General features: G+C 44.1%; 1 protein-coding gene across 4 annotated transcripts in view; it reads left to right on the plus strand.

Annotated features, from left to right (window-relative positions):
• The window catches only part of disc1 (DISC1 scaffold protein), an 86612-nt gene that overhangs the window by 2778 nt on the left and 58287 nt on the right, over positions 1 to 25547 (plus strand). For all 4 annotated transcript variants that reach the window (XR_008565636.2, XM_054749831.2, XM_015943947.3 and 1 more), the window contains exons 2-5: positions 16894 to 17732; positions 19069 to 19138; positions 20969 to 21125; positions 21903 to 21981. Coding sequence is in view for 3 of the 4 variants with exons in the window: in XM_054749831.2 (XP_054605806.2) it covers positions 16894 to 17732; positions 19069 to 19138; positions 20969 to 21125; positions 21903 to 21981 (1145 nt within the window). In the remaining variant the exon portion in view is untranslated. The remainder of the gene's footprint in view (positions 1 to 16893; positions 17733 to 19068; positions 19139 to 20968; positions 21126 to 21902; positions 21982 to 25547) is intronic.

Consider the following 25547-nt stretch of genomic DNA (forward strand, 5'->3'; position numbering starts at 1 on the left):
ACAAAAAACCAAAGCCGACCTGACCATCTGAGTGTTGCAGCTGAAATCCAGACTCATCAGACCAGCACAGGTTTTCCAGTCTCATCTGGTCCAGTTCTGGTGATCCTGTGTGAGTTGTAGCCTCAGTTTCCTGTTCTCAGCTGACAGGAGAGACACGTGGTGTGGTCTTCTGCTGCTGGAGTGCATCTGATGCATCTGCTGGGGTTCAGAGATGCTGTTCTCTAGACTTTGGAAACAGTGGTTGTTTGAGCTACTGTTGCCTTTCCATCATCTAGAACCAGTGCCCACCTCGTAACTAGAGGGCTGCAGGTTTGAGCCCCATCTGTCTCAGCAACACATTCTCACACCCAAGGCGTCAAAATATGACGAATGTGACCAAGCGTCAATATATGATGAATCGGGACGCCCCAGCGCGTCAGGATAAGAAGATCAGGGACAAACTGCTGACGTAGCGTCCCAGAGCGTCGGTATCCGACGCCGATGCTGAGACGGACATTAGAACTACTTAACCTTCCCCTCACTCCAATTCTAACCTTAAGGTCACAGTTTATGGACCTTAAGGTTAGGATTGGAGTGAGGGGAAGGTTAAATTGTTGAATGATGTCCGTGTGACCGCGCGCGTCAAACAGTGACGCCAGCGGAGCCACGTGACCCACCGTGTCCGTAATCGTCTTATCCTGACGCGCTGGGGCACCCGATTCGTCATATATTGACGCTTGGTCACATTCGTCATATTTTGACGCCTTGGATGTGAGAATGTGCTGGTCTCAGTCGTTGTGTCCTTCAGCAAAACGCTTAACCCGCCTTGCTGGTGGTGGTCGGAGGGACCGGAGGTGCCAGTGCTTGGCAGCCTCACTTCTGTCTGTGTGCACCAGGGCAGCTGTGGTTACGTTGTAGCACATCACCACCAGTGTGTGAGACTGTGTGTGTGCATGGGTGAATAGATGTGCAAATTCAACAAAAGTGCCTTGGGGGGTTCGAGGACTAGAAGGCGCTAAATCAAATACAGGCTGTTTACCATTTACCTAATAAAATGGACAATGTTTAAAAATCTGACCCACTTCTTTTATTAAATTAGTTTTCTTTCTCTGTAAAAAGATTTTGCAACTCATCAACTCCTGCGATCTCGTTCTTTCAGTCACTACTCAAAGCTCGTGACCATAGGTGAGGGTAGGAACGTAGATCGACCGGTAAATCGACAGCTTCGCCTTCTGACTCAGCTCTCTCTTCACCACGACAGACCGGTACAACGCCCGCATCACTGCAGATGCAGCACCAAGACCGTGGTCTCAGATTTAGAGGAGCTGATTCTCATCCCAGCTGCTTCACACTCGGCTGCGAACCGCTCCAGCGAAAGCTGAAGATCACGTTCTGATGAAGCCAACAGGACCACATCATCTGCAAAAAGCAGAGATCTGATCCTCAGGCCACCAAAACGGATGCCCTCCACACCTTGGCTGCTCCTAGAAATCCTGTCCATAAAGGTTATGAACAGAATCGGTGACAAAGGGCAGCCTTGGTGGAGTCCAACTCTCACTGGGAACGAGCCCGACCTTCTGCTGGCAATGCGGACCAAGCTTTGACACCGGTCATACAGGGACCTAACAGCCCGTATCAGAGGGCCTGGTACCCCATACTCCCGGAGTACCCCCCAACAGGGCTCCCTGAGGGACGCGGTCAAATGCCTTCTCCAAATCTACAAAACACATGTAGACTGGTTGGGCAAATTCCCACGCACCCTCCAGGATCCCCCTAAGGGTATAGAGCTGGTCCAGTGTTCCACGGCCAGGACGAAAACCACATTGCTCTTCCTGAATCTGAGGTTCAACAATCCGACGGACCCTCCTCTCCAGAACCCCTGAATAGACATTACCAGGAAGGCTCAGGAGTGCGATCCCCTGTAGTTGGAACACACCCTGCAGTCCCCCTTTTTAAATAAGGGGACCACCACCCCGGTCTGCCAGTCCAGTGGGACTGCCCCGATGTCCATGCGATATTGCAGAGCCGCGTCAGCCAACACAGCCCCACAACATCCAGAGCCTTAAGGAACTCCGGGCGGATCTCATCCACCCCTGGAGCCTTGCCACAGAGGAGCTTTTTAACCACCTCAGTGACCTCAGCACCAGAGATTTGAGAGGCCAATCCAAAGTCCCCAGACTCTGCTTCCTCACTGGAAGACGTGTTGGTGGGATTGAGGAGGTCTTCGAAGTATTCTGCCCACCGATCCACAACGTCCTGAGTAGAGGTCAGCAGCACACCGTCTCCAATATAGATAGTGTTGGTAGTGCACTGCTTTCCTCCACTGAGGCGCCAGATGGTGGACCAGAATCTCCTCGAAGCCATACAGACGTCTTGCTCCATGGTCTCACCAAACTCCTCCCATGCCTGGGTTTTGGCCTCGGCGATGTAGTGCGATGAATTGTCCATTTCTGACCTAAAAGGCCCTGCTCTGTTTTGCTCTGCTCAAGCAAAACCAGAAGTTTCTGACACAAACCTAATCTGCATGAGATATTGCTCAGTGTCTCATGCTCTGCTCCTAAACTGTTTCTTCCTTTCCAGCTCAAGAGAAGAATGAAGACAAATGACTCTTTCTTTTAATAAATCAGAAGAACTCTATTTTTAATAAAGCTAATCAAACAAAGTGTTAGTCCAATAATAAAATGTGAACCAATCTGTGAAATGACAATGTTTATGATCAGTAGTATTATATTAAGTAATATAACTTTAAATGTTTCCACTAGAGACTGATCACATGTAATGTTAAGAATCACTTGACACATTTCCTTTTTCTGATCCAATCAGAGCCTTCCAGATCTGACGCGAGGCGTGCTTTAGTGGTGCTTGGTAAATCTGTCCCTTTTTGATTCGACCGTAAATCAAAACATCCAAATTATAAAACTACGCCCACGTCATCTTAAATTCAGTTCAAGCGTTCTAGAGAAGTTGTCGGAGTGGCCAATCCGTAACTTTCCTCTTCAGCCGAAAGAACCTAACGACAAGCTGGATTAAATCTGTTGCTCTTCCACCTGCTGCAACGGTTCCTTTCAGAATAAAAGCTGAACCATCACAACCCCCTTTTGGGTCTCGCTAGATGCCATTAAAACTGTCGTGACCCGGAAGTATCTCAAGACTGGTCTGGTCGGCAGCCGCTGCTTTTCTACCGGCTTCGGTGCCAGAGGAGGTCAAGCTGGACCTCGACATTCCTGATCTAACAGGGACTTCCGCAAAGGGTATGTAGACCAGCAGAATGGCGTCTCAATGTGTGTTATGAATCTCCAAACCAAAGATTAGCGCGAAACATCATCTTCACTCCCATCAGATTCTGATGGGATCAGAACTAATCGTTTCTCCGGATTTGCTGGCTCTGAACATTTCACACATACACCATCTTCAGTCTTACTTCACCTTAGTTACACCATACACCTAGTTTTTAAAGTTAGCCTAGTTGTCAGGCGTGCTGGTGAGTGAAGCAGAGGCAAGGATCCAAACGCGGGTGAAAAGGCAGGCAGGCAGGCAGGAATGATTTACAAAGGTTTTAATAAGGAACACACGCTGGACAACTGAAACAATGAACTGACAAAAGACACAGAACTGAGAGGGTTTAAATACATGAGGGCTGGGAGCTAGGGTGATTGGAAAACGAGAGGCAGGTGGGAGCAATTAACAGACACATGACTGAACAGAATGGGGGGGACAGGATAGGGTGTGACAGTACACCCCCCCCCCCCCCACAATGGGCGGATTCCAGATGCCGACAGGAACACAGAGCAGGGCGGGAGGAGGGGGACCAGGAAGGAGGGCCGAGAGGAACCGAGGGACTGGTGGAGAAGAGGCAGGGACCAGTAGAGTCCGTGGGTCTGCGCCTGGGGCAGAGGAGGAGACGACGACGGGCTCTGGGGGGCCTGCGTCTGGGGCATAGGAGGAGACGGCAACGGGCTCTGGGAGGCTTGCGCCTGGCGAGGGCTGGGCCAGCGGTGACCGGAGGCAGAGACGCTGGAGGAGACGATGTCGACTTCTGGACTGGAGGAGACGACGTAGACTTCAGGACTGGAAGAGACGACGTCGACCTCTGGAGTGGAAGAGACGTCGACCTCTGGAGTGGAAGAGACGTCGACCTCTGGACTGGAGGAGACATTGGACTGGGAGAGGCGTCGACTTCTGGACTTGAGGGGACGTTGGACTGGAAGAGGCGTCGACTTTTGGACTGGAGGGGACGTCGACTTCTGGACTGGAAGAGGCGTCAACTTCTGGACTGGAGGAGGCGTCGACTTCTGGACGGGAAGAGGCGTCGACTTTTGGACGGGAAGAGGCGTCGACATCTGGACGGTAAGGGGCGCCGACATCTGGACGAGAAGAGGCATCGACTTCTGGATGGGAAGAGGCGTCGACTTCTGGACGGGAGGCGTCGACTTCTGGATGGTAGGCATCGACTTCTGGACGGGAGGCGTCGACTTCTGGATGGTAGGCATCGACTTCTGGACGGGAGGCGTCAACCTCTGGACGGGAGGCGTCGACCTCTGGACGGGGAGCGTTGTTTTCTGTACTGGAGGCGTCAACTTCAGGACTGAAGGCATCGACTTCTGGACTGGAGGCATCGACTTCGGGACACGAGGAGGCGTCGACTTCAGGACTGGAGACATTGACTTCAGGGCTGGAGACGTCGACTTCAGGGCTGGAGGCGTTGACTTCAGGGCTGGAGGCATCAACCTCAGGGCTGGAGGCGTTGACTTCAGGGCTGGAGGCGTCGACCTCAGGGCTGGAGGCGTCAACCTCAGGGCTGGAGGCGTCGACCTCAGGGCTGGAGGCGTCGACTTCTGTCGACTTCTGGTCCGGAGGCGCCGACTTCTCATCTGGAGGCGTCAATTTCTGGTCCGGAGGCGTCGACTTCTCTTCCGGAGGTGCCGACTTCTGGTCCGCCGACTTCTGGACCGCCGACTTCTGGACCGTCGACTTCTGGGCTGGGGGCGGAGCTGCTGTAGACGGGACCGCTTCCTTGGCTGGTGCCACCGGACTGGGCTCTGACATCTGGACAGGCCAGCCCGGGGGCGGAGCTTCCTAAACCGGCTGGCCCGGGGGGCGGAGCCTTCTGGACCACCGCTGGAGCTGGTGCTGACTGGACTGGTGGCGCGGGACCAGGCGCTCACTGAACTGGCGGCGCAGGACCTGGCGGAGCCGGTAACTGGGAAAGCAGGGAGGATAGATTGTCCAGCTGGAATTCCTGGAGACTGAGGATCTGACGGAGTCAGACCAGCTCAGCTCGGAGACGGGCGAGCTCTGTTGGATGGACTGCGGGCTCGGTCCTTTGGCCTGGAGATGAGGGAGCTGCTGACTGGACCGAAACCTTCTCCTGGAGATTCGGGGAGGATAGGGTGTCCAGCTGGAACTCCTGGAGGCTGATGAGTTGACGTAGCCGGCCAAGCTCCGCTTGGAGGCCGGCGAGCTCCGTCTGATGGGCTGTAGGCGTGGTCCCTCCGCCTGCAGATGAAGGAGGTGCTGACTGGACCAGGGCCGCTGATCTGGCTGGGGGCGGGTCCAAGCTGGTGTGCCGAGCTGGGGTAGCGGTGAGCCCGTGGTTCCGTCCTGGGACAGGGGGTGACAGTGGAGCCCGGCATCCTTCCCAATGCCGTGGGCCAACTCCGGGGGAGCACACAGCCAGTCTGGTGCCCACATAGCAGGAGCGGTCTAGCTGCGTCTCCCAGTCCAACCCCCATCTGGCTCTGGGAGGGTGGAGAGGATCGCCGAGACCGGGGTTCGGCGGCGGCGTCTGTGGCGAGGCGATGCCGGAGGAGGAGAAGCTGGCCGGTGGTTTGAGGTGAGGAACTGGAGCAGGCACTCCCAGGGGAGAACCTCCCTGCTGGATCCTTTAGGTGGTCGGTTCATTCTGTCAGGCGTGCTGGTAAGTGAAGCGGAGGCAAGGATCCAAACGCATGTGAAAAGGCAGGCAGGCAGGCAGGCAGACAGACAGGCAGGAACGATTTACAAATGATTTAATAAGGAACACACGCTGGACAACTGAAACAATGAACCGACAAAAGACACAGAACTGAGAGGGTTTAAATCCATGAGGGCTGGAAGCTTGGGTGATTGGAAAATGAGGGGCAGGTGGGAGCAATTAACGGAGACACATGACTGAACAGAATGGGGAGACAGGACAGGGTGTGACGCTAGTTTTAATTTGTTTAGTAATAAATCTTTAAACTTTTAAAACTCGACTTTCTTTTGTCTCTTAGTTCATACGAAGTGGTTACATAATCCCTGCAATTAAAAGTTCCAATCTTCTGGTTTAAGTTATCCAAAGATCCATAAGATTAATTTCATATTTCCTATGGAATCTCACATTTCATGGTTCATTAAATAATATGTAAATTTAATTGTTACAGCGACCACCCGGGCCACATTCCGCTTTGACTGCCGGTACCCGTCAGCTGCCTCTGGAGTCCCACAGGCCAAAAAGACCTGATAGGACTCTTTCTTATGCTTGACAGCATCCCTAACCGCCGGTGTCCACCAGCGGGTTCGGGGGTTGCCACCACGACAGGCACAGACGATCCAGCGACCACAGCTCCGGTCGGCCGTCTCAACAATGGAGGCACGGAACAGGGTCCATTCAGACTCCATGTCCCCAGCCTCCCCCGGAACATTTTGGGAGTTCTGTCGGAGGTGGGAATTGAAGCTCCTTCTGACAGGAGACTCTGCTAGACGTTCCCAGCAGACCCTCGCGATACGTTTGGGCCTGCCTGGTCTGACCAGCATCCTCCACCATCTGAGCCACCTCACCACCAGGTAGTGGCCAGTTGACAGCTCCGCCCCTCTCTTCACCCGAGTGTCCAAGACATGCGGCTGCAGGTCAGATGAAACAACAACAAAGTCAATCATCGAGCTGCGGCCTAAGGTATCCTGGTGCCAAGAGCACATATGGACACCTTTATGTCTGAACACGGTGTTCATTATGGACAATCCATGACTGGTACAGAAGTCCAATAACAAAACAGCACTCAAATTAAGATCAGGGGGGGCGTTCCTCCCAACCACGCCTCTCCAGGACCAGGTCTCACTGTCGTTGCCTATGCGAGTGTTAAAGTCCCCCAACAGAACGAGGGAGTCACCGGAAGGAGCGCCCTCCAGCACACCCTCCAAGGTCTCCAAAAAGGGTGGGTAGTCTGAACTGTAGTTTGGTGCATAAGCTCAGACCACTGTCAGAACCCGTCCCCACCACACGTAGGCGGAGGGAGGCTAACCTCTCATTCACTGGGGTAAACCCCAACGTACAGGCACCAAGATGGGTGAGGGACATAAAAGCAACTAGTATGCCCACCCCTGCTCGGCGCCTTTCAGTGGGAGCAACTCCAGAGTGGTAGAAAGTCCAACTCTTCTCAAGGAAACTGGTTCCAGAGCCAGAGCCATGCGTTGAGGTGAGTCTGACTATATCTGGTCGGAACCTCACACACCAACTCAGGCTCCTTCCCCACCAGAGAGGTGACATTCTATGTGCCAAGAGCCAGCTTCTGTAATTGAGGATCAGACCGCCAAGGTCCCCGCCCTCGACTACCACCCGTCACACACTGCACCCGACCCCTTTGGCCCCTCCCACGAGTGGCAAGCCCATGGGAAGGGGGACCCACGTTTCCTCTTCGGGCTCCACGGTTGAAAGCCCAGCCACCAGGCCACTGAAGTCCTGACCAACTACATTCACTCAGAGCCTCACAGGATGGAGTAACTGACAAACCTCCAAAAGGCAGAGATACCAATGACCCAACATGCACACATGCTCTTTAGTGGACGGACACACACACACACACACACACACACACACACACACACACACACACACACACACACACACACACACACACACACACACACACACACACACACACACACACACACACACACACACACACACACACACGCACGCACGCACGCACACACACACGCCACAGAATGAGCCCCGAGGCATTTCCTTCCCCTTTACAAGGAAAAGCAGTTCTTGTGTAACTGGTGCTTATCGGGGTTACAGTCTCACCATCATTGGGTTCTTCTCTGCTTTGTTTCCAGGCTGCTTGAGTCCCTGAAGGGTGAGCTCTTAGGTATACCCAACATGACCACACCAGATGGTGTGTGACGCTTGGTTCTCACCATGAGGCTTGGGTTTCTTAGTACTTAATGGAACAGTGGCCACGTCTGCAAAGCTACTGTAATGGCTGTAACTTGAGCTTTATTGTTGAGGTCTCAGTGGACTGAAAGCTCTTATTGAACACACACACACACACACACACACACACACACACACACACACACACACACACACACACACACACACACACACACACACACACACACACACACACACACACACACACACACACACACACACACACACACACACACACACACAATACAACACTGCAATGTCACTCTCGGAGCACATACAGATCTCCTGACTGCTACTAAGTGGAGTTTCTTTGTGCTTTCTGGTCTCACATGGGATATGTGAGGCCAAGTGTAAATTGTTCATGCAAAATATTTAGTGGAAGTTTTTTATTTAACTTACTTTTCTCACATTAAAATCAATTTCATACATTTAAAATGAAAATTGCCTAAAAATTGTCATAAACCCACATATTTACAATTCAAATGATTTTGGCAAGTCTAAATGTTAAATCTAAACATAACGTTTAAATCTGAATGTTAAATCTAAACCTTAATTCTAAATCTAAATGTTAAATCCAAACAAAAAGTTTAAATCTAAATGTTAAATCTAAACCTTAATGCTAAATCAAATTTTTTTATCTAAACCTTAATGCTAATTCTAAACTTTAAATCTAAACCTAAATGTTAAATCTAAACTAAAGTTTAAATCTAAATGTTTAATCTAAATCTTAATGCTAAATCTAAATGTTAAATCTAAACATAAAGTTTAAATCTAAATGTTAAATCCAAACATAAAGTTTAAATCTAAATGTTAAATCCAAACATAAAGTTTAAATCTAAATGTTAAATCTAAACATAAAGTTTAAATCTAAATGTTAAATCTAAACATAAAGTTTAAATCTAAATGTTAAATCCAAACAAAAAGTTTAAATCTAAATGTTAAATCCAAATAAAAAGTTTAAATCTAAATGTTAAATCCAAACAAAAAGTTTAAATCTAAATGTTAAATCTAAACATAGTTTAAATCTAAATGTTAAATCTAAACAAAGTTTAAATCTAAATGTTAAATCCAAACAAAAAGTTTAAATCTAAATGTTAAATCCAAACAAAAAGTTTAAATCTAAATGTTAAATCCAAACATAAAGTTTAAATCTAAATGTTAAATCTAAACAAAGTTTAAATCTAAATGTTAAATCCAAACAAAATGTTTAAATCTAAATGTTAAATCTAAACATAAAGTTTAAATCTAAATGTTAAATCTAAACATAGTTTAAATCTAAATGTTAAATCTAAACATAAAGTTTAAATCTAAATGTTAAATCCAAACATAAAGTTTAAATCTAGATGTTAAATCCAAACAAAAAGTTTAAATCTAAATGTTAAATCCAAACATAAAGTTTAAATCTAAATGTTAAATCTAAACATAAAGTTTAAATCTAAATGTTAAATCCAAACATAAAGTTTAAATCTAAATGTTAAATCCAAACATAAAGTTTAAATCTAAATGTTAAATCTAAACATAAAGTTTAAATCTAAATGTTAAATCTAAACATAAAGTTTAAATCTAAATGTTAAATCCAAACATAAAGTTTAAATCTAAATGTTAAATCCAAACATAAAGTTTAAATCTAAATGTTAAATCTAAATTTAAAGTTTAAATCTAAATGTTAAATTCAAACATAAAATTTTAATCTAAATGTTAAATCCAAACATTAAGTTAAAATCTAAATGTTAAATCCAAACATAAAGTTTTAATCTAAATGTTAAATCCAAACATAAAGTTTTAATCTAAATGTTAAATCTAAACATAAAGTTTAAATCTAAATGTTAAATTTAAACGTTAAGTTTAAATTTAAATGTTAAATCCAAACATAAACTTTTAATCTAAATGTTGAATCCAAACGTAAATTTTAAATCTAAATGTTAGATCTGAACATACACCTGGCACCCCATATAGAAGTGACACCAGTGTTTCTTGATGGTTACACTGGGTTGTGACAGATTGAGAGTTTTAGAGTGTGTAGTAAATAAATGCTTTAAATCATTGTGGTCTTCCACTCACCCTGCAGTAGACTGACCCCACTGCCTTTAGCACAACGGTGTCTGTGTATTTTTAGTGTGTGCATGAATGGGGAGAGAAAACTGAAGAGAGCTTCTGTGCACAAAGACTCTGTTAATTCCCAGCATTTCAGCTCTCCAGCCTCCCCCTCTGAGTCCTACACATTATATGTATTAATCATGCGGCACTTGAGCAGGTGTCCAACTCCAAACACAAACCCAGCATTGTATTTTCTGCTCCGCAGTAGAGTCGTGTAAAATTATGATGAATGGAGCCTCTCTTAGTGCCTAACATGAACCTAATTGTTTATGTTAACTTATTTTGGAGAGACTTTTATTCAAAGTGACTCACAATTCACAATTTAACATGAAAATGCATGTTTTTAGGCAGCGGGAGGAACATGCTAAATCCACACAGAAGGCCCGGACCAAGATGTTACCTTTGTTTAAAGGAGACGTATTTACCAAAACTCACTTTTGACATCCTTTTGTGCTGCCATGTGGGTTTCTATAGGAGGATCTTTTGTGACGTCAGTGTTTGTGTTTCTCGCGTTGCATCACGGTAGTGTGTGGCAAGAAACAATGCATTTTGCCTATAATTTGGTTGTTTAGCATGTTTGGAGGAGGATTCAGTGAAGCAGATGGATTATTCTTGCTGTGTGGTTGATAGTTCAGGCCGTGGGAGGCTTGATAAAAAGTTTGATTGGAATTTCCCTCATAAACAACCGTGAAATACAAAAGAGATGATAGGAAGCGACCCGGACTCTCCGAAAAAACCTGGACTCCTGCAGCAACGGACAGTTTGTGAGTCTCATTTAGTTCACGGTAAGTCCTTGTGACTAAGTATTTGTGAATCAGAGAAGATGTTTTTAAAAACATTCATCTTCGTGTATTTTTAAATCCACAGAGTCATGTTGTTTTTGCGTTCTGATTCGGGTGTTTCAATCTGCGATCATTATAATAATGAATAAAAAAATAAATAAGGACACAGATTAATGAAAATTAACTCAGCTTTGCAGTCGCTTTGAGGATTTATCTGTTTTCTTTGGCCATTATCCACAAGTGATTGGAGCTAACTGCTATTAGCATGACCACACCTTTCTGTTTTCAGAAGAGGTCGGCTCAACTTTCCTTAAAAAATTTTTTTTTGTAGGCCTCTAGACGTTTGAAAGTGTAACGTCCAGCAATGGTCAGTTTGACCTACATGCCACCGGTCATCTGAAGACATAAATTCCATTCTCTAAAGTGGATTTTACATCCTAGCTTCCAACAAACCCAGAAGGATACTGCAGCCTTGTTGACATTTCAAGCGGAACAAGATGTCAGGCTGTGTTCCCAAACAAAGCCTTGTTTTGATATCACCGCAGGATTGCTCACTCTCTGAATAAAGTGACTATTTTGAGCACATATGAGTTAATCAATCATGAAATGAAATGAACAGTAATGGTCAATAAATAATAGTAATGTCTTGATTAATCTGTGCTTAAATTAATAAGGTTGATTAATCTGTGCTTAAATTAATAAGGTTGATTAATCTGTGCTTGAATTACTGAAGTTTGAAATGAATGTTGTTATGACATTGAATGATTTATATATATGATGATCAGTAATGTTTGATATGATAAGTGAATCATTATCTACACTCAGACACAAGGTTCATTAGAGATAAATTAAAGTTAAGTTAAACGTTGTGACACATAGATATTTTTGTAGCCACAAATCAGAGCATCCTGTATCTGAAAGGAGGTGTGATGTTCTGAGGTTTGCTTGTTAACACCCCTTAACATGGCACGTCCCGGTTGGCCAAGAAATCATAATATGAGAATATTAAAACAGGATCACTTGACGGTGAGTCAGTTCTAGAGAAAGCTATGGACAGGCCATCCGGAGCGAACCCTCTTTAGCCCAGAGCATTTTTGACAAGCTGTCAAAAACCCTGCTACACGCTGAAGCTGACACAGCAAAACGGTTCCTTCAGCTATTCAGAAACAGCTGTTCTAGACGCAAACGATTTCATCTATCTGTCGTGACTCGGAAACATCTCTGGACTGGAGAGTCGGTGTTGCGGTTAATCTACCAAACCTCGGTGCCCAGTGGTCATCCGACCTCCCTGACCTCCGAATCTGCAAAGAGGGTCTCCAAAGAAATGGTGAGGTAGACGCACAGATTGTGTCTGATGTGGTTTTGATAAGAACCAACTTAGCTTAATGTAAACCAAATTCCTTTTCACACCCAGAACTCAGTTCTTCTGCATACAAAGTTCTGATAAACACACACCATTAAATCACCACACATCACATCCCATCCTTTTAAATTCATCAATCACAGTAGCCTTGGTTAACTTGTCTTGTTTTCATTTGTTTAGAAAATAAATTCTTATCTTTTATAAACCTGACTGTCTGAATTGATACGAAGTGTGATTGATCCCTGGGAAAAGCAAAGAATCCTAGAATCTTCTGATTAAACATCCAGAGACCAATAAGAGTTGACATTCTATATTTATATAGAATATCAACTCTTATTGGTCATAAGTAAAGGTAATATATTAAGCTTAAAAGCAACAATATTTACCCCTCTACAAAAGTCTTTGTCATGAGAGAAGGGTCCAGAGCTATCTGTTGAATAGGAATAAATGTCGCCCCAGCAGATTTATGTTTATGTTTATGTTTATGTGCTTAGCAGACGCTTTTACCCAAAGCGACTCACAATTTATAACCTATAGGGCGTGTTGTGATCTGTGGGGGAAACCAGAGTACCCGGAGAAAACCCACGCATGCATGGGGAGAACACGCAACTCCACGCAGAAAGGCGAGTTTTGAACCTGCGACCTTCGTGCTGCGAGGCAGCAGTGCTAACTACTGCGCCACCATGCAGATTTGTGACAAAACACTGGCGAATCGAACCGACGTTTTCCGTCATCCCAGAGCTCATTAATAACTTTAATTTATCTCTTCATTACAGATTTTAAGCTTCTCTCTAAACCTCCTCTTGTCTTTAGACGTTGAAGTGTTTATATATCTGAGATTTTGTCTGGAAACTCTCTTAAAAGTGTGCATGGCATATTGATAGCGGTTTGTTTTTGACACCCAGCTACTCGCACATAGGGATGGGTACCTTTGACATTTGAATTGATCCGGTACTTAACGGTACCAATTTTCGATACTTTTGAGTGTTTAATATTTTAATTCTCTTTTAGAATTAAATATATATTTTTCTCAATATATAACCATATTTGATAAATATCACGATAAATAACATTCAACTGTTTGTATTTTAACATCATCCTTGTAGTTTTATAAGCTGATAATTAAACTGAAGCAAACATCTTTACTGTGAACTAAATTTACTGTGTATCTTCATTCCTTTTGCCATCTTTTTTCATTTGATTTTTCCTACTGGGAAGTTAGAATTTCCGAGGAGAAAGCGAACGCACATTAGCTGATAACAACGGTGGCAATGGAAGCTACCATATCAAGCTAACGTTATCTTAAACAGTTTATTTAGCTGCTGGAGCAGATTAAAACGATGATGCCTCACACTTAGATCGTTGTCGCTGGTTTCATCTTCACCCAATCACCCGTCGCATTTAGTGAAGTGAAGCCAAACTTTAGAGCGCGTTCATGTTCTTCTAGTCGGAAATTCGGAGTTCCGAGGAGAAAGCGAATGCACCATTAGTGAAACGGAAGCTAACAAATCAAGCTAACGTTATCGTAAACATTATATTTACCTACCGGAGCAGATTAAGATGAGGATGTCTCACTTAGATCGTTGTCGCTGGTTTCATCATCACCCAGTTACCCATCACATTTAGTGAAGTGGACCCAAGCTTTAGCGTGCGTTCTTTCTACCATGCTGCTCTGTTTACAACTGGCTCGCAGGGACCGACGACATAACGCTCTTGCGCATGCGCAGCTGTCTTGGTAAGTTCTCGTTATGAAGGACGGGTACCGAAACGAGGCACCGTTTGAAATGACGTGAATCGGTGCTCGGTCGGTACTGTGGAATTCGGTCGGTACCTTAAAAAGTACCCAATTCAGTACCCATCCCTACTCGCACATGTGCACAAAGATGACAAAAGATGTCAACAAAGATCCACCAATTGCCACTACAAACACTCCAAATATGAAAAAACATTGATCTGTTTTCTGTCAGTGTTTGTTTTTAGGAGTTAAAACAATCTGTTTCAAAAAGTTCCAAGTTTGTGATGTCACAAGCTGAGTTGCAAGCCCCTCCCAGATATCGGAGTTCCTCAGCTGATAGCAGCCTGAGTGGGGGATGGGGGTGCGTGGCCAGCTCCAGCTTGTTTTCTTAAAGTGACAGAGCCCTGAAACAGCTCCTTCTGGAAGGTACTGAAAATGTTAAGAATAAAACTTCTGAAATCGAAAGAAAGAAAGAAAACCATCTTTTATTTAGCAGCTCTCAGGATAAAAATCCCAAAATCCAAACAAATTTAAGTATAAAAGATTTCAAAAATGACTAAGAATATGTTTAAAAGGAGAAAATACAAACGTAAGGAAAGGGACAGAGAAAATGAATGGGAAAGAGGGAAATCAGTGGATCTTGGGAAAGGCGGCATAAGAACAAAATAAGGAGAGGGTGATGAAGGTCACACCAAAGCCTGAACAAGTGAGTTTCCAGCTGCTTTTTAAAGGAGACCACTGAGTCCACCGATCTCAGGCTCAGGGGGAGAGAGGTCCAGGGTCTGGGGGCCACAGCAGCAGATGATCTGTCACCTTTGGTCTTTAGCCTGGTGCTGCACAACCAGTAGGCTTTGATCACTGGACCTCAGGGACCTGCTGGGGGTGTAGGGACTAAGAAGATCTAAATCACTTTATGAGAGGAATTTTGCGCAAAAAAGTTCATGAACATGTCTTGAATCAGCCGTAGAACTACTATGGTCGTAATATGTCTTTAAATCAGAAATTGTCTTCAATTCAATTCAAATTCAATTCAAAAATACTTTATTAATCCCAGAGGGAAACTGATTGCTGTAGTTGCTCAGAATAAAAAGAATAATCAAGTCATCAAAGAGTTGTTGTATATTACAATGGCTGTTGGCAGGAAGGATCTCCAGTAGCGGTCAGTGTTGCAGCCAAACTGAAGAAGCCTCTGACTGAAGACACTCTTCCGTTGTCGGACAGTCTTGTGAAGAGGATGCTCAGGGTTGTCCATCATTTTCTTGATTCTCTGGAGAATCCTTCTTTGCATGATCTCCTCCAGCGGTTCCACAGTCGTCCCCAGAACAGAAGCAGCCTTTTTTATTAGGCTGTTGAGCCTTTTCAGGTCCCTGCTTCTGATGCTGCTACCCCAACAGACGATGGCTGAAGAGATTACACTCTCAACAACAGACTTGTAGAAGATCTGCAGCATCTTGCTACAGACATTGAAGGACCTAAGCATCCTCAAGATGTGCAGTCTGCTGTGTCCCTTCTTGTAAACGGCTTCGCTGTTCTTTCTCTTGTTTTCCATTAAAAAAAAAAACAAAAAACTGATGATGCTATTGAAATTATGGGAGAAAGCTATTCTTGGATTTACTACAGAGGTTTCCAGCTGTGCAAAGCATTTGAAAAAAAAAAATAAATATTTTTAATAATCAGCTTTAGAAGTGTTTAACTAATGTATTGGTGCAGAGGACTGATAAATGACACAAATACATCAGATTATTTATGTCAAATGAACAAAGTTGTTAATTGCATGAAAACAAATACATTTCCAAGTGATCCTAATCTTTTTGTTGCTAGTGCCTCTTTAACCTTCTCTTCCCAGTGGTACCTTTGGTTAAATAAACAAAAGTCTGGAAAAACAACTCAAAGTTTCCTTAAATATGAGCCAGATGTTTAAACTGAAGAGTTTCACAGAAACTGAGATAGGATAAGAGCAATAAATAAATAAAAAATAATAAATAAAAAAATAAAATAAATAAAGAAAGATTTATTTGCTGAAATATTAGTTATTTTGCTCAAAATCTCTTATTTTTATAACAAACAAATATTTTTTATTGTTTATTGTATCGACCAAATCCAAAAGGTTTTGCACAGGTTGGTATTTTTATTAAATTAAATTAAATTAAATTAAAAATCACAATTAATAAAAAAAATGTTTATATTTTAGCAGATTAACTAATTTTTGTCCTTTTTATCAAAAAATAAATAAATAAAAATATACACCGTCTGGGCAAGTCCATCAGTTCATATGTTTTAAATGTCCGGTATCTATTAGTATCCATAACCTTGAACATCATCACACAGATTCTTTGTGAATCTTTCCAACAAAACAAATCTCATTTGATGCACATTTTTCTTCATAAACCTTTTTCCAGTTGGTGTAAAATTTGTCTCGGTTGTGTTTTGCACCAGAGCAGTCTTATTGTCCTGAGCAGAAGACAAACACATTTAAAGAGTTGAAAACGTTTTTCACAGCGAGACGTTACTGGGAGGTTTGGTATTTCCCAACAGCTGGAGCAGAACTATGGGAAAAGTCACACAGCTGCATGACTTTTTCTGTCCAGTTAGTGAGCTAGCTCTAAGGGTGGTGGGCTTGGGACCAAGCAGATTTATTTGTGTAATATTGTACATTTTTCTGCTGCAGACTGTAATCGCTCCGTTGATCCCAGCAGCTCGATGAGCTCACACCTTTTCCTCGCGACCGCGTCTCCAGATTAATGGTTAATCTCTGCATCAACAGGTGGCAAAGCGTCAGGGACAGCTGGCAGCTCTGGACGTAAGAGGCTGCACCGAAGGCCAGGCTACATGAGAGGAGACCAGTCCAGACTGCAGGTCACTGTTCATGGCCAGGAGGAGGAGGAAGAGGAAGATGAGGAGGAGCGCATCACTCCCATTAGGAATGGTGAATCTGGACGTCAGCAGCTGAGTCAAACCCCTCCTCTCAAAGCGTTTTTAACGAACCAGTTGCGAGGCGGTAAACCCACACTGACTAGTAGGAACTTTCTTAGTTCCGTCAGCCGTCCCCGTCCCTCTGGTTCTGTTCAGAGTACTTTGACCCGTCCAGCTCAGTCCTCACTCCCACAGAAAGAACTCAGGTTAAGTTCGAGTCCTGCTCGTCAGTCCTCTCCAGAGGACTCCTTTAACTCCAGTTTCAGCTTCATCCAACAGTCTCTCAGCTCCGGCCAGAGGACCGACACAAATGCTGCACCTGTTCAGAAAGCAGAACCATTAAATCTACCGTCCAGAACACCAAACCACACAGCAACAAAGACAAACACTTTCCTCATGGAGCACAAACAGTCGACTCCTGTCCCTCCATCTGGAGCCAGCCGGGGAGAGAAGGAGGAGACTTCATCAGGCGAGAGGTTCATGTACCATCTTCCTGACTGTGAGTTCCAGCCTCCTGATGTAGAAGTCACTTCCTCTCTGTCGGTGGACTCAGATACCGCGTCCGCCTCTTCTGTCACCTCCGGCTATGAAAGCGCCACTCCTGCCTCGGAGCAGGGCTGGGACACCCTGGTGAAGAAGTACGAGGGCGTGCTCCAGGACTGCCTCCAAAGCAACCGCACCTACACCAAGGTGGGTGACACTCATCGTGTCTCTTTGATTCACACATTTCATGCTACAGAGTTAGCAATCATATAGGTGGCCAGTAATGAAGATCAGAAGTGGGATCAAAACCAGGATCAGTTCAGAGCAGAATCTGAATCAAAATAATGATCAGGATCTGATTTTTTAATCAGATCAAAATCAGGATCAGAATCAGATCAGTTAACAGAATCAAGATTATTATCTTAATTCGAATCAGGATCTGAATCACAACCAAGATCAGAATCAGGTTTGGAATCAGAATCAAAATCAAGATCTGAATAAAAGTCGAGATCAGAATTAGGATCTGAACTTTAATTTGGATCAGAATCAAGATTATTATCTTAATCAGAATCTGGATCTGAATCACAACCAAGATCAGAATCAGGATCAGAGTCAGGATCCAAACTTTAATCTGGATCAGAATCAAGATTATTATCTTAATCAGAATCTGGATCTGAATCACAACCAAGATCAGAATCAGGTTTGGAATCAGAATCAAAATCAAGATCTGATTAAGAGTCGAGATCAGAATCAGAATTAGGATCTGAACTTTAATTTGGATCAGAATCAGGATTATTATCTTAATTTGAATCAGGATCTGAATCAGAATCAGGATCCAAACTTTAATCTGGATCAGAATCAAGATTATTGTCTTCATTGGAATCAGGATCTGAACCAGAATCAGGATTAGGATCAGATTTTGAATCAGAATTGACCTCCTCAGCAAGGAGACAAATATTCCAAATAAGAATCAGAATCAGTTTTAGAATTGAAACTGGTATTGGGATTATAATCAGACTTTAAATCAGAATCAGAATTAGTAACAAAATCAAATCTGAATGCAAATAAAAGTTAGAATTAAATCCAGAATCAGATTTAGGATCGGTTCAACAGACCAAATGTGAAGCACTCATAATGAATTTGGCTCTGGTTGTTAGTGACTCTTAATTAGATTACTCATTTACAGACATAAATCTTAATCTGGGTTAACCCCAACCTTTTAACCTCAGAGTTCTGTTGTCAGAATCAGACTTTTTTTGAGCCGAGTGTGAAAGACACACAAGGAATTTGGCTTCTGCTGGCGGTGGCTCACAAACAGAGCAAATATTTACTGACATAGCCTAATATAGAGGCAGCAAACAATGCAGACAGTGTGTATACACGTTCAGTAGATCTCTGTGCTCATGCTGTTCAGACGCAGATTTCATTCATGCTTAGATAATAAACACAGTCACACATTTGGGGAATGCATCATAACTATAATGTGAAGCTTTAGTGATCTGATTATAATAATCATAACGGTGTGTACCTTTTCTTCTCAAAGATTGAGTCCATGATGTTAAAGCTGCAGCGACTGCAGCAGAAAGCCATTCTGGACGACGATTACGATGCAGGTAAACTTTAAACTAGTAATGAGTAGAACTGTCGATCCCTCCCTCCCTCAGAGGGTCGCATGCGTGCCGAATGAAAACTTTTGTCTTTAACCCACATCACCTGCATTATCCGTAGATTTCAAATGAATGAAAAAACGGTCTGGTCAGAAACAAAGCCTGGCTCTTCTACGTCACAGGGAAAACTAGTATTCATAGTCCCCGCCTACCTCTGATTGGGACCGCCCATAGAGAGAGCAGAGCGCGTTTTGGCTAGTAGAAGCTAACCATTAGCATTAGAAGCTCCACAACAAAAAATAACACCTTCAGGTTTGTGTTATTGGTGGAGATAAAACACCCAAGTTGTGTTTTTATTTTATTCTGAGTTTTGATAACCCTCCCACTGTCCTAGTGGGTGTGACCCCGCGGGGCCACACCCACTAGGACAGTGGGAGGGTTAATAAAGTAAGATTTGTGTCATCAATCGTTGTGGGAGCAACAAGTCATCTCCATGCCGTGTTTTTCTTCAGTTCGGCAACTAAACCAGGTGATTTTAATCAGCACAGCGAAACAACCTTGTTCGGTTGCTGAGCAGAAGAAAATCACGGCATGGAGAAGACTTGTTTCCCATCTCTGCTGTCAGCAAGTCAGAGGTTGTATATGTTTGTGTATCATGACTATTAAAGGCGTGGTTCACTGAAAAAACATTTTTAATGACTATTTCTGATCATAATAAAGGTCAAGAGCAGCACCTCCCAAAGTTAGCATCACAGTTTGAGATGAAGCCTAGAAATCAGAAACAATGAAATAGTTATTAATTCCATATTTTCTCTGTAACTGATGTGTATATAAATAACAACACAGATGCAATAGTTATTTTACTGTTAGAAATATTTTCAGCTCTTTAGGTTTGAGTAAACACTGAGAAGGATTGAAATCAGACATAGGTCCCAATTGTATTTTTTTTGTTTGTTTTTTAACCAGAACTGGGAAAGTTAATCCTATTATCAGACCGTCTTAGTAACTGAATCTAACTGCCATGTGGGATCAGAGTTTTGGCAGAATCTTTTTGGAATTTTGTCCTACTTCCTTTTACTTTGGGAAGTGTTCGTCTTTTAATTTTAAGCCTCTTTATACATTTATTTTATGCAAATATTAACAGAATTTATTAGGGATGCAACAATACCACAGTTTTCCAAACGGATACTGATACTTGGATCTGAGTACTCACCGATTACCAATACCGATACTTTACCACACAAAAAATGCAATGAAATTAATAAAATATAAAATATTCTATATATAAAAATAAATGTATCAATAGAAATGATCACTAAACGAATATATTAGGTGAACAGAAATGACAAGTTACAGCGAAGCCACTTTCAAGCAACTGCATTGGTATCGGTTCCTGGTATCGGTCAACTTATACCGATACCAATATCGGTATCGGTGCATCCCTAGAATTGATCATTTTATGCATCTTATGTTTTTATTGTTTAAACTAAACATCACAACCATCCAGTTCAATTCTCTGTTCAGATATTTACGTCTCTGCTTGACCCAAATGCTTCCCTTCCAGACCAAAGGGAAGTTTATTTTCAAAAGTGTTGTGACCTATTTCTCGATCCTCGTGACATAAACAGTTACATCAGATACATCTGCTGCAACGTCTGGGTCAGAACAGCACAACTGATCAAATTTACAGTTTGCTTTTTGGTAAAAATGAACTTCAGATTTATTTACTCTTTGTTTTCCGACAGATGTGAGAGATTGCAGATTACAACAGTAAAATATCTGTTTGTGCTTTGTGTACCAATCAATGTGTGTGTGTGTGTGTGTGTTTTATTTTAGCTGAGCGCTTTGGGAAGAAACTGGAGGAGCTGTGTAGAGAGCGTGGAGCCCTGAAGCTTGGTTTACCCTCCAGACAGCCCAGCGTGGCTTTGTTCCTGGAGAGGCTCAGACAGGTGGTGCACGGCGCCATCCAGAGGAATGACTGCAGTCAGCGCAAGTCAGTAATTCAACCACACCACATGCATCTCACAGCAAGAGGGTTCCTGTTTCTCAGCTGAGGCTTTCAGGTTGAATATTTATGCAGTAAAATAAAATATGTACGAAAATGAAATGGTAAAAAGTGAAATATCCATGTATTTGTTGTTATAACGTTTTCGCAGTAGGTATTGTATTGTTGCGTGGAGCTTTAAGGGAAAACGGTCAGAAATAGCTCCAGCAACAGGAAGGAAAGCAGGTGGGGTCCCTCCAGAGAGCATCCTGAAATAAGCTTGTGTTGCTGTGCTGCAGGGGCGGTCCTAGACTGACATTAGGCGGGGGGCAGGTTGGATGCAGCTGAAACACCTTTGTCAGACAACACAACAAACATGCCTTTACGTATTTCAAATTTCAGCTTTTAATTACAACAATATAATAAACGCGATAGGTTACAGTTGTTTAAGATGCAACAGCTTTCAATTCATTTAAAATTAAACAAAATAATCTGACACGTTTTGTCTCCGTGACAACACGAAAATATTTAACTTAGCATCTCTTATCAATTTCAGATAAATGCCCTGAGTAGGGTGGCCAAAGGGGGTCCAGGTGTGCTGTCAGGGTAGCACTGGCCCACCCTGGACACCCCATGGAACCCCCCCTGCTCTGCTGTTATTAAATAATGAGTTTAATTATCATAAGATCCACAACACACACCTCCATTCCATTTAATTGAAGTGAGAATGTTTGAAAAAGATATTAGAATAATTGATAACATGAGCTAAATTGTGTTATTTTACAGGGCAGAACCAGACACAGGGGAGCAGTCCGACCTGCTGCAGCAGCGGGATCATCTGATCCAAGAGAAACGGCTGGTTGAGGTAAATAAAACTCACTTTTTATCCGTTTCAGGGGTCTCATTTATCAAACATGGCGTAGAATCCTTACTAAAACCGTACTTACGCTCAGCAAAAAAATGTACTTACACCCATCAGGTGTGTGATCTATCAAACATGGAGGACACACAGCTGCACGCAATCTCCGCTTCATAAATCAGAAACTATCTAGAAAGGTTCTCCGCTGCTTTTTAGTCACATCCCGCCCTCACCACGCCCACTTACTGCCATAAATAGTCAATGCAAAGTGCCTTGTGGACCTCATGCGTATACATAAGCCGGCTGTTGCAGTGCTCCGCCAATGACATGGCGACCGTAGATCGAGGCAGATCAAGGAAGCAGAAGTTGAGGTACCTGTGGGTGAGGTGGAGAAATGAAAGGAAGTGCTTTTGCAAAACAAATAAGAGAAAATCAGTGAGAGCCAGTGCATCACTTGATGCACTGGCTCTCACTGAGGCCTGGATCAAACCATGTGACAATGCTACCCCATCTGCTCTGTCAGTTAACCACACTTTCACCCACACTTCTCGTGCATCTGGCCGAGGTGGTGGAACGGGCATGTTAATTTCCAATAAATGGATATATAGTCAGTTGCTACCAATCGCTAAGTACAACTCCTTTGAATACCATGCCATCCAGGTGACTGTACCGAAAAAAATCTTTTTTGTTGTCATATATCGACAACCAGGTCAACTCAGAGAATTTCTTGATGAACTCGACACCCTGCTCTCCTCCATTCCTGAGCACGACTGTCCCACAGTGGTCCTTGGAGACATGAATATTCACCTGGACAATCCCAGCTCATCAGGCTTCCTGTCACTAATGTCATCATTTGATTTAAAACTAGTACAAAGCCCTCCAACTCACAAAGCTGGAAAAGCACTTGACCTCATTTTCTCCAGAAACTGTGCCATAGACACAATCTCTGTCACACCGCTGCATCTTTCCGATCATTACTTCATCCATTTCAGCACGACTCTACAAGGGAGGTCCACTGCTTCCTCCCCAATTATCTCATTCCGCCGCAACTTCCGCAATCTGGCACCCAACTACTTCTCCTCTCTTGTTGCCTCCACTCTTCCATCTCCCAGCACATTCTCTGCTTATGAAGTGAATGAAGCCACCGAGTCACTCTGCTCCACACTCTGCTCTTGTCTTAACAACTTGTGCCCTTTAGCCACTAGACCTGCTAGATCCTCTCAGTCGCACCCTTGGCTAAATGATACCCTCCGGGCTCTACGCACCAATCTTAGAGCTGCGGAACGGAAATGGCGCAAAACAAGAGATCCTGGTGATCTATTGAAATTTCAGAAATTACCGTCTTCATTCTCTGCCAGCATCACTGATGCAAAGAAAGCTTTCTACACTGACAACATTCTCAGCTCTACTGACTCTCAGAAACTATTTTCAACATTCAAAACTCTGCTCACCCCTCCGTCTCCACTTCCTACCAACAATCTATCAGCTGACACCTTTGCCTCATTCTTCACTGACAAAGTGGCAGCGATAAGAAAACAGTTTACTCAGCTGGCCACTCCTGAACATTCACTACCACAATCTCCTTCCAGCCCAACCATCCCAAGCTCTACTGCTTCATTTTCCTCTTTTTCCCCTGTCACTGAGAACTGTGTGTCCAAGCTTCTCACGTGCAGCCGCCCTACTACATGCCCACTGGACCCCATTCCGACTAAGCTGCTCCAAGCTATTGCTCCTACAGCAGCCGCAGCAGTCACACATGTGATCAACGCTTCACTGACATCCGGTACATTTCCCACCTCTCTCAAGCATGCTCAGGTTAAACCGCTGCTTAAAAAACATCTCTTCCTCCAAATCATGTGGAGAACTACCGACCTATCTCGCTCCTCCCTTTTCTGTCCAAAATCATTGAAAGGGCGGCTTTCAAGCAGATCACAGAATACCTCTCACAAAACTGTCTGCTTGACCCTTACCAGTCTGGGTTCAAAAAGGGCCACTCCATTGAAACTGCTCTGTTAGCAGTGACTGAATCCTTAAAAGAAGCTAGAGCGACTGGCAAATCCTCAGCGCTTATCCTGCTCGACTTATGGGCTGCATTTGCCAACCATGGCTTCCTTTTGTCCGCACTCTCTAGCATGGGCATCACAGAGAAAGCACACGCCTGGTTTGAATCTTACCTCACAGGACGATCATTCAGCGTATCTTGGCTTGGACAGTCCTCTACCGTGCACCACCTTGCCACAGGAGTCCCCCAGGGCTCTGTACTAGGACCTCTTCTCTTTGCCATATACACCACCTCACTGGGTGAGATCATTCGATCACATGGCTTCTCCTACCACTGCTATGCAGACGACACCCAGCTCTATCTGTCATTTCCACCGGACGACCACACTGTCTCTGCACGAATATCAAACTGTCTCTCTGACATCTCAAAATGGATGAAATCCCACCATCTCCAACTCAACCTCTCTAAAACTGAACTACTTGTCATGCCAGCAAAACCATCCATACAGCACAATATCTCAATCCAGAATGACTTCCTATCGCTGGCTCCTTCAAAGGCAGTTCCAAATCTGGGTGTTGTGATTGATGAACACCTGGCCTTTAAAGATCATGTTGCCTCTGTTGCTCGTTCATGCCGCTTTGCGCTGTACAACATACGAAAGATCAGACCGTACCCAACACAACATGCCACCCAGCTCCTGGTGCAATCTACTGTCATCTCCTGCCTCGATTACTGCAACGCTCATCTAACTGGTCTTCCAGGCTGTACTGTGAAACCTCTTCAAATGGTCCAGAACGCAGCGGCGCGTCTGGTCTTCAACCAGCCAAAAAGAGCACACGTCACCCCTCTGTTCATTGAGCTCCACTGGCTACCGCTAGCAGCACGCATCAAATTCAAATTGCTAACACTGGCATACAACGTCCGAGACGGTACGGCTCCCATCTACCTGAATCCTCTTGCAAAGGCTTACGTCTCGGCCCGGCCGCTCCGGTCATCACAGGATGGTCGGCTAGCAGTGCCTACACCACGCTCAGGACAATCCAGACTCTTCTCATGCATCGTTCCACAAATGTGGAATGACCTTCCTAACACTACCAGAACTGCAGCTTCCTTTTCTATTTTCAAGAAACTCCTGAAGACCCTGCTCTTCAGAGAGCATCTTCTAAACTAGCACCTTCCCTGCACCCGTCCCCCCTCTCTACTGTCCACTCCTTGTTCCCTCCTCTCCATGACTGATGCCAATTTGTTATTGTTGTTGTTAGCCTCAAGGGCAAAATGCCGATTATCACTTGTAAGTCGCTTTGGACAAAAGCGTCTGCTAAATACATAAAAATAAACATAAACATAAATCCACGGAGTGGCACAGCGTTGCCGAAGCCGTCAATGTTGTGAATTCCACTAGGATAAATACAATAAAGTTTATCTTTCACCAAATAGAATATTTACTAAGACATCACAATAGAACTATAGACACATTACTAGTCTTTGTGAGTGTGCGTGTGCGTGTGTGTATGCGTGTGTGTGTTTGTGTGCGTGTGTGTGTGTGTGCGTGTGTGTGCATGCATGTTTG

Source organism: Nothobranchius furzeri, chromosome 12 (assembly GCF_043380555.1).
Source record: "Nothobranchius furzeri strain GRZ-AD chromosome 12, NfurGRZ-RIMD1, whole genome shotgun sequence".
Lineage (NCBI taxonomy): Eukaryota > Metazoa > Chordata > Actinopteri > Cyprinodontiformes > Nothobranchiidae > Nothobranchius > Nothobranchius furzeri.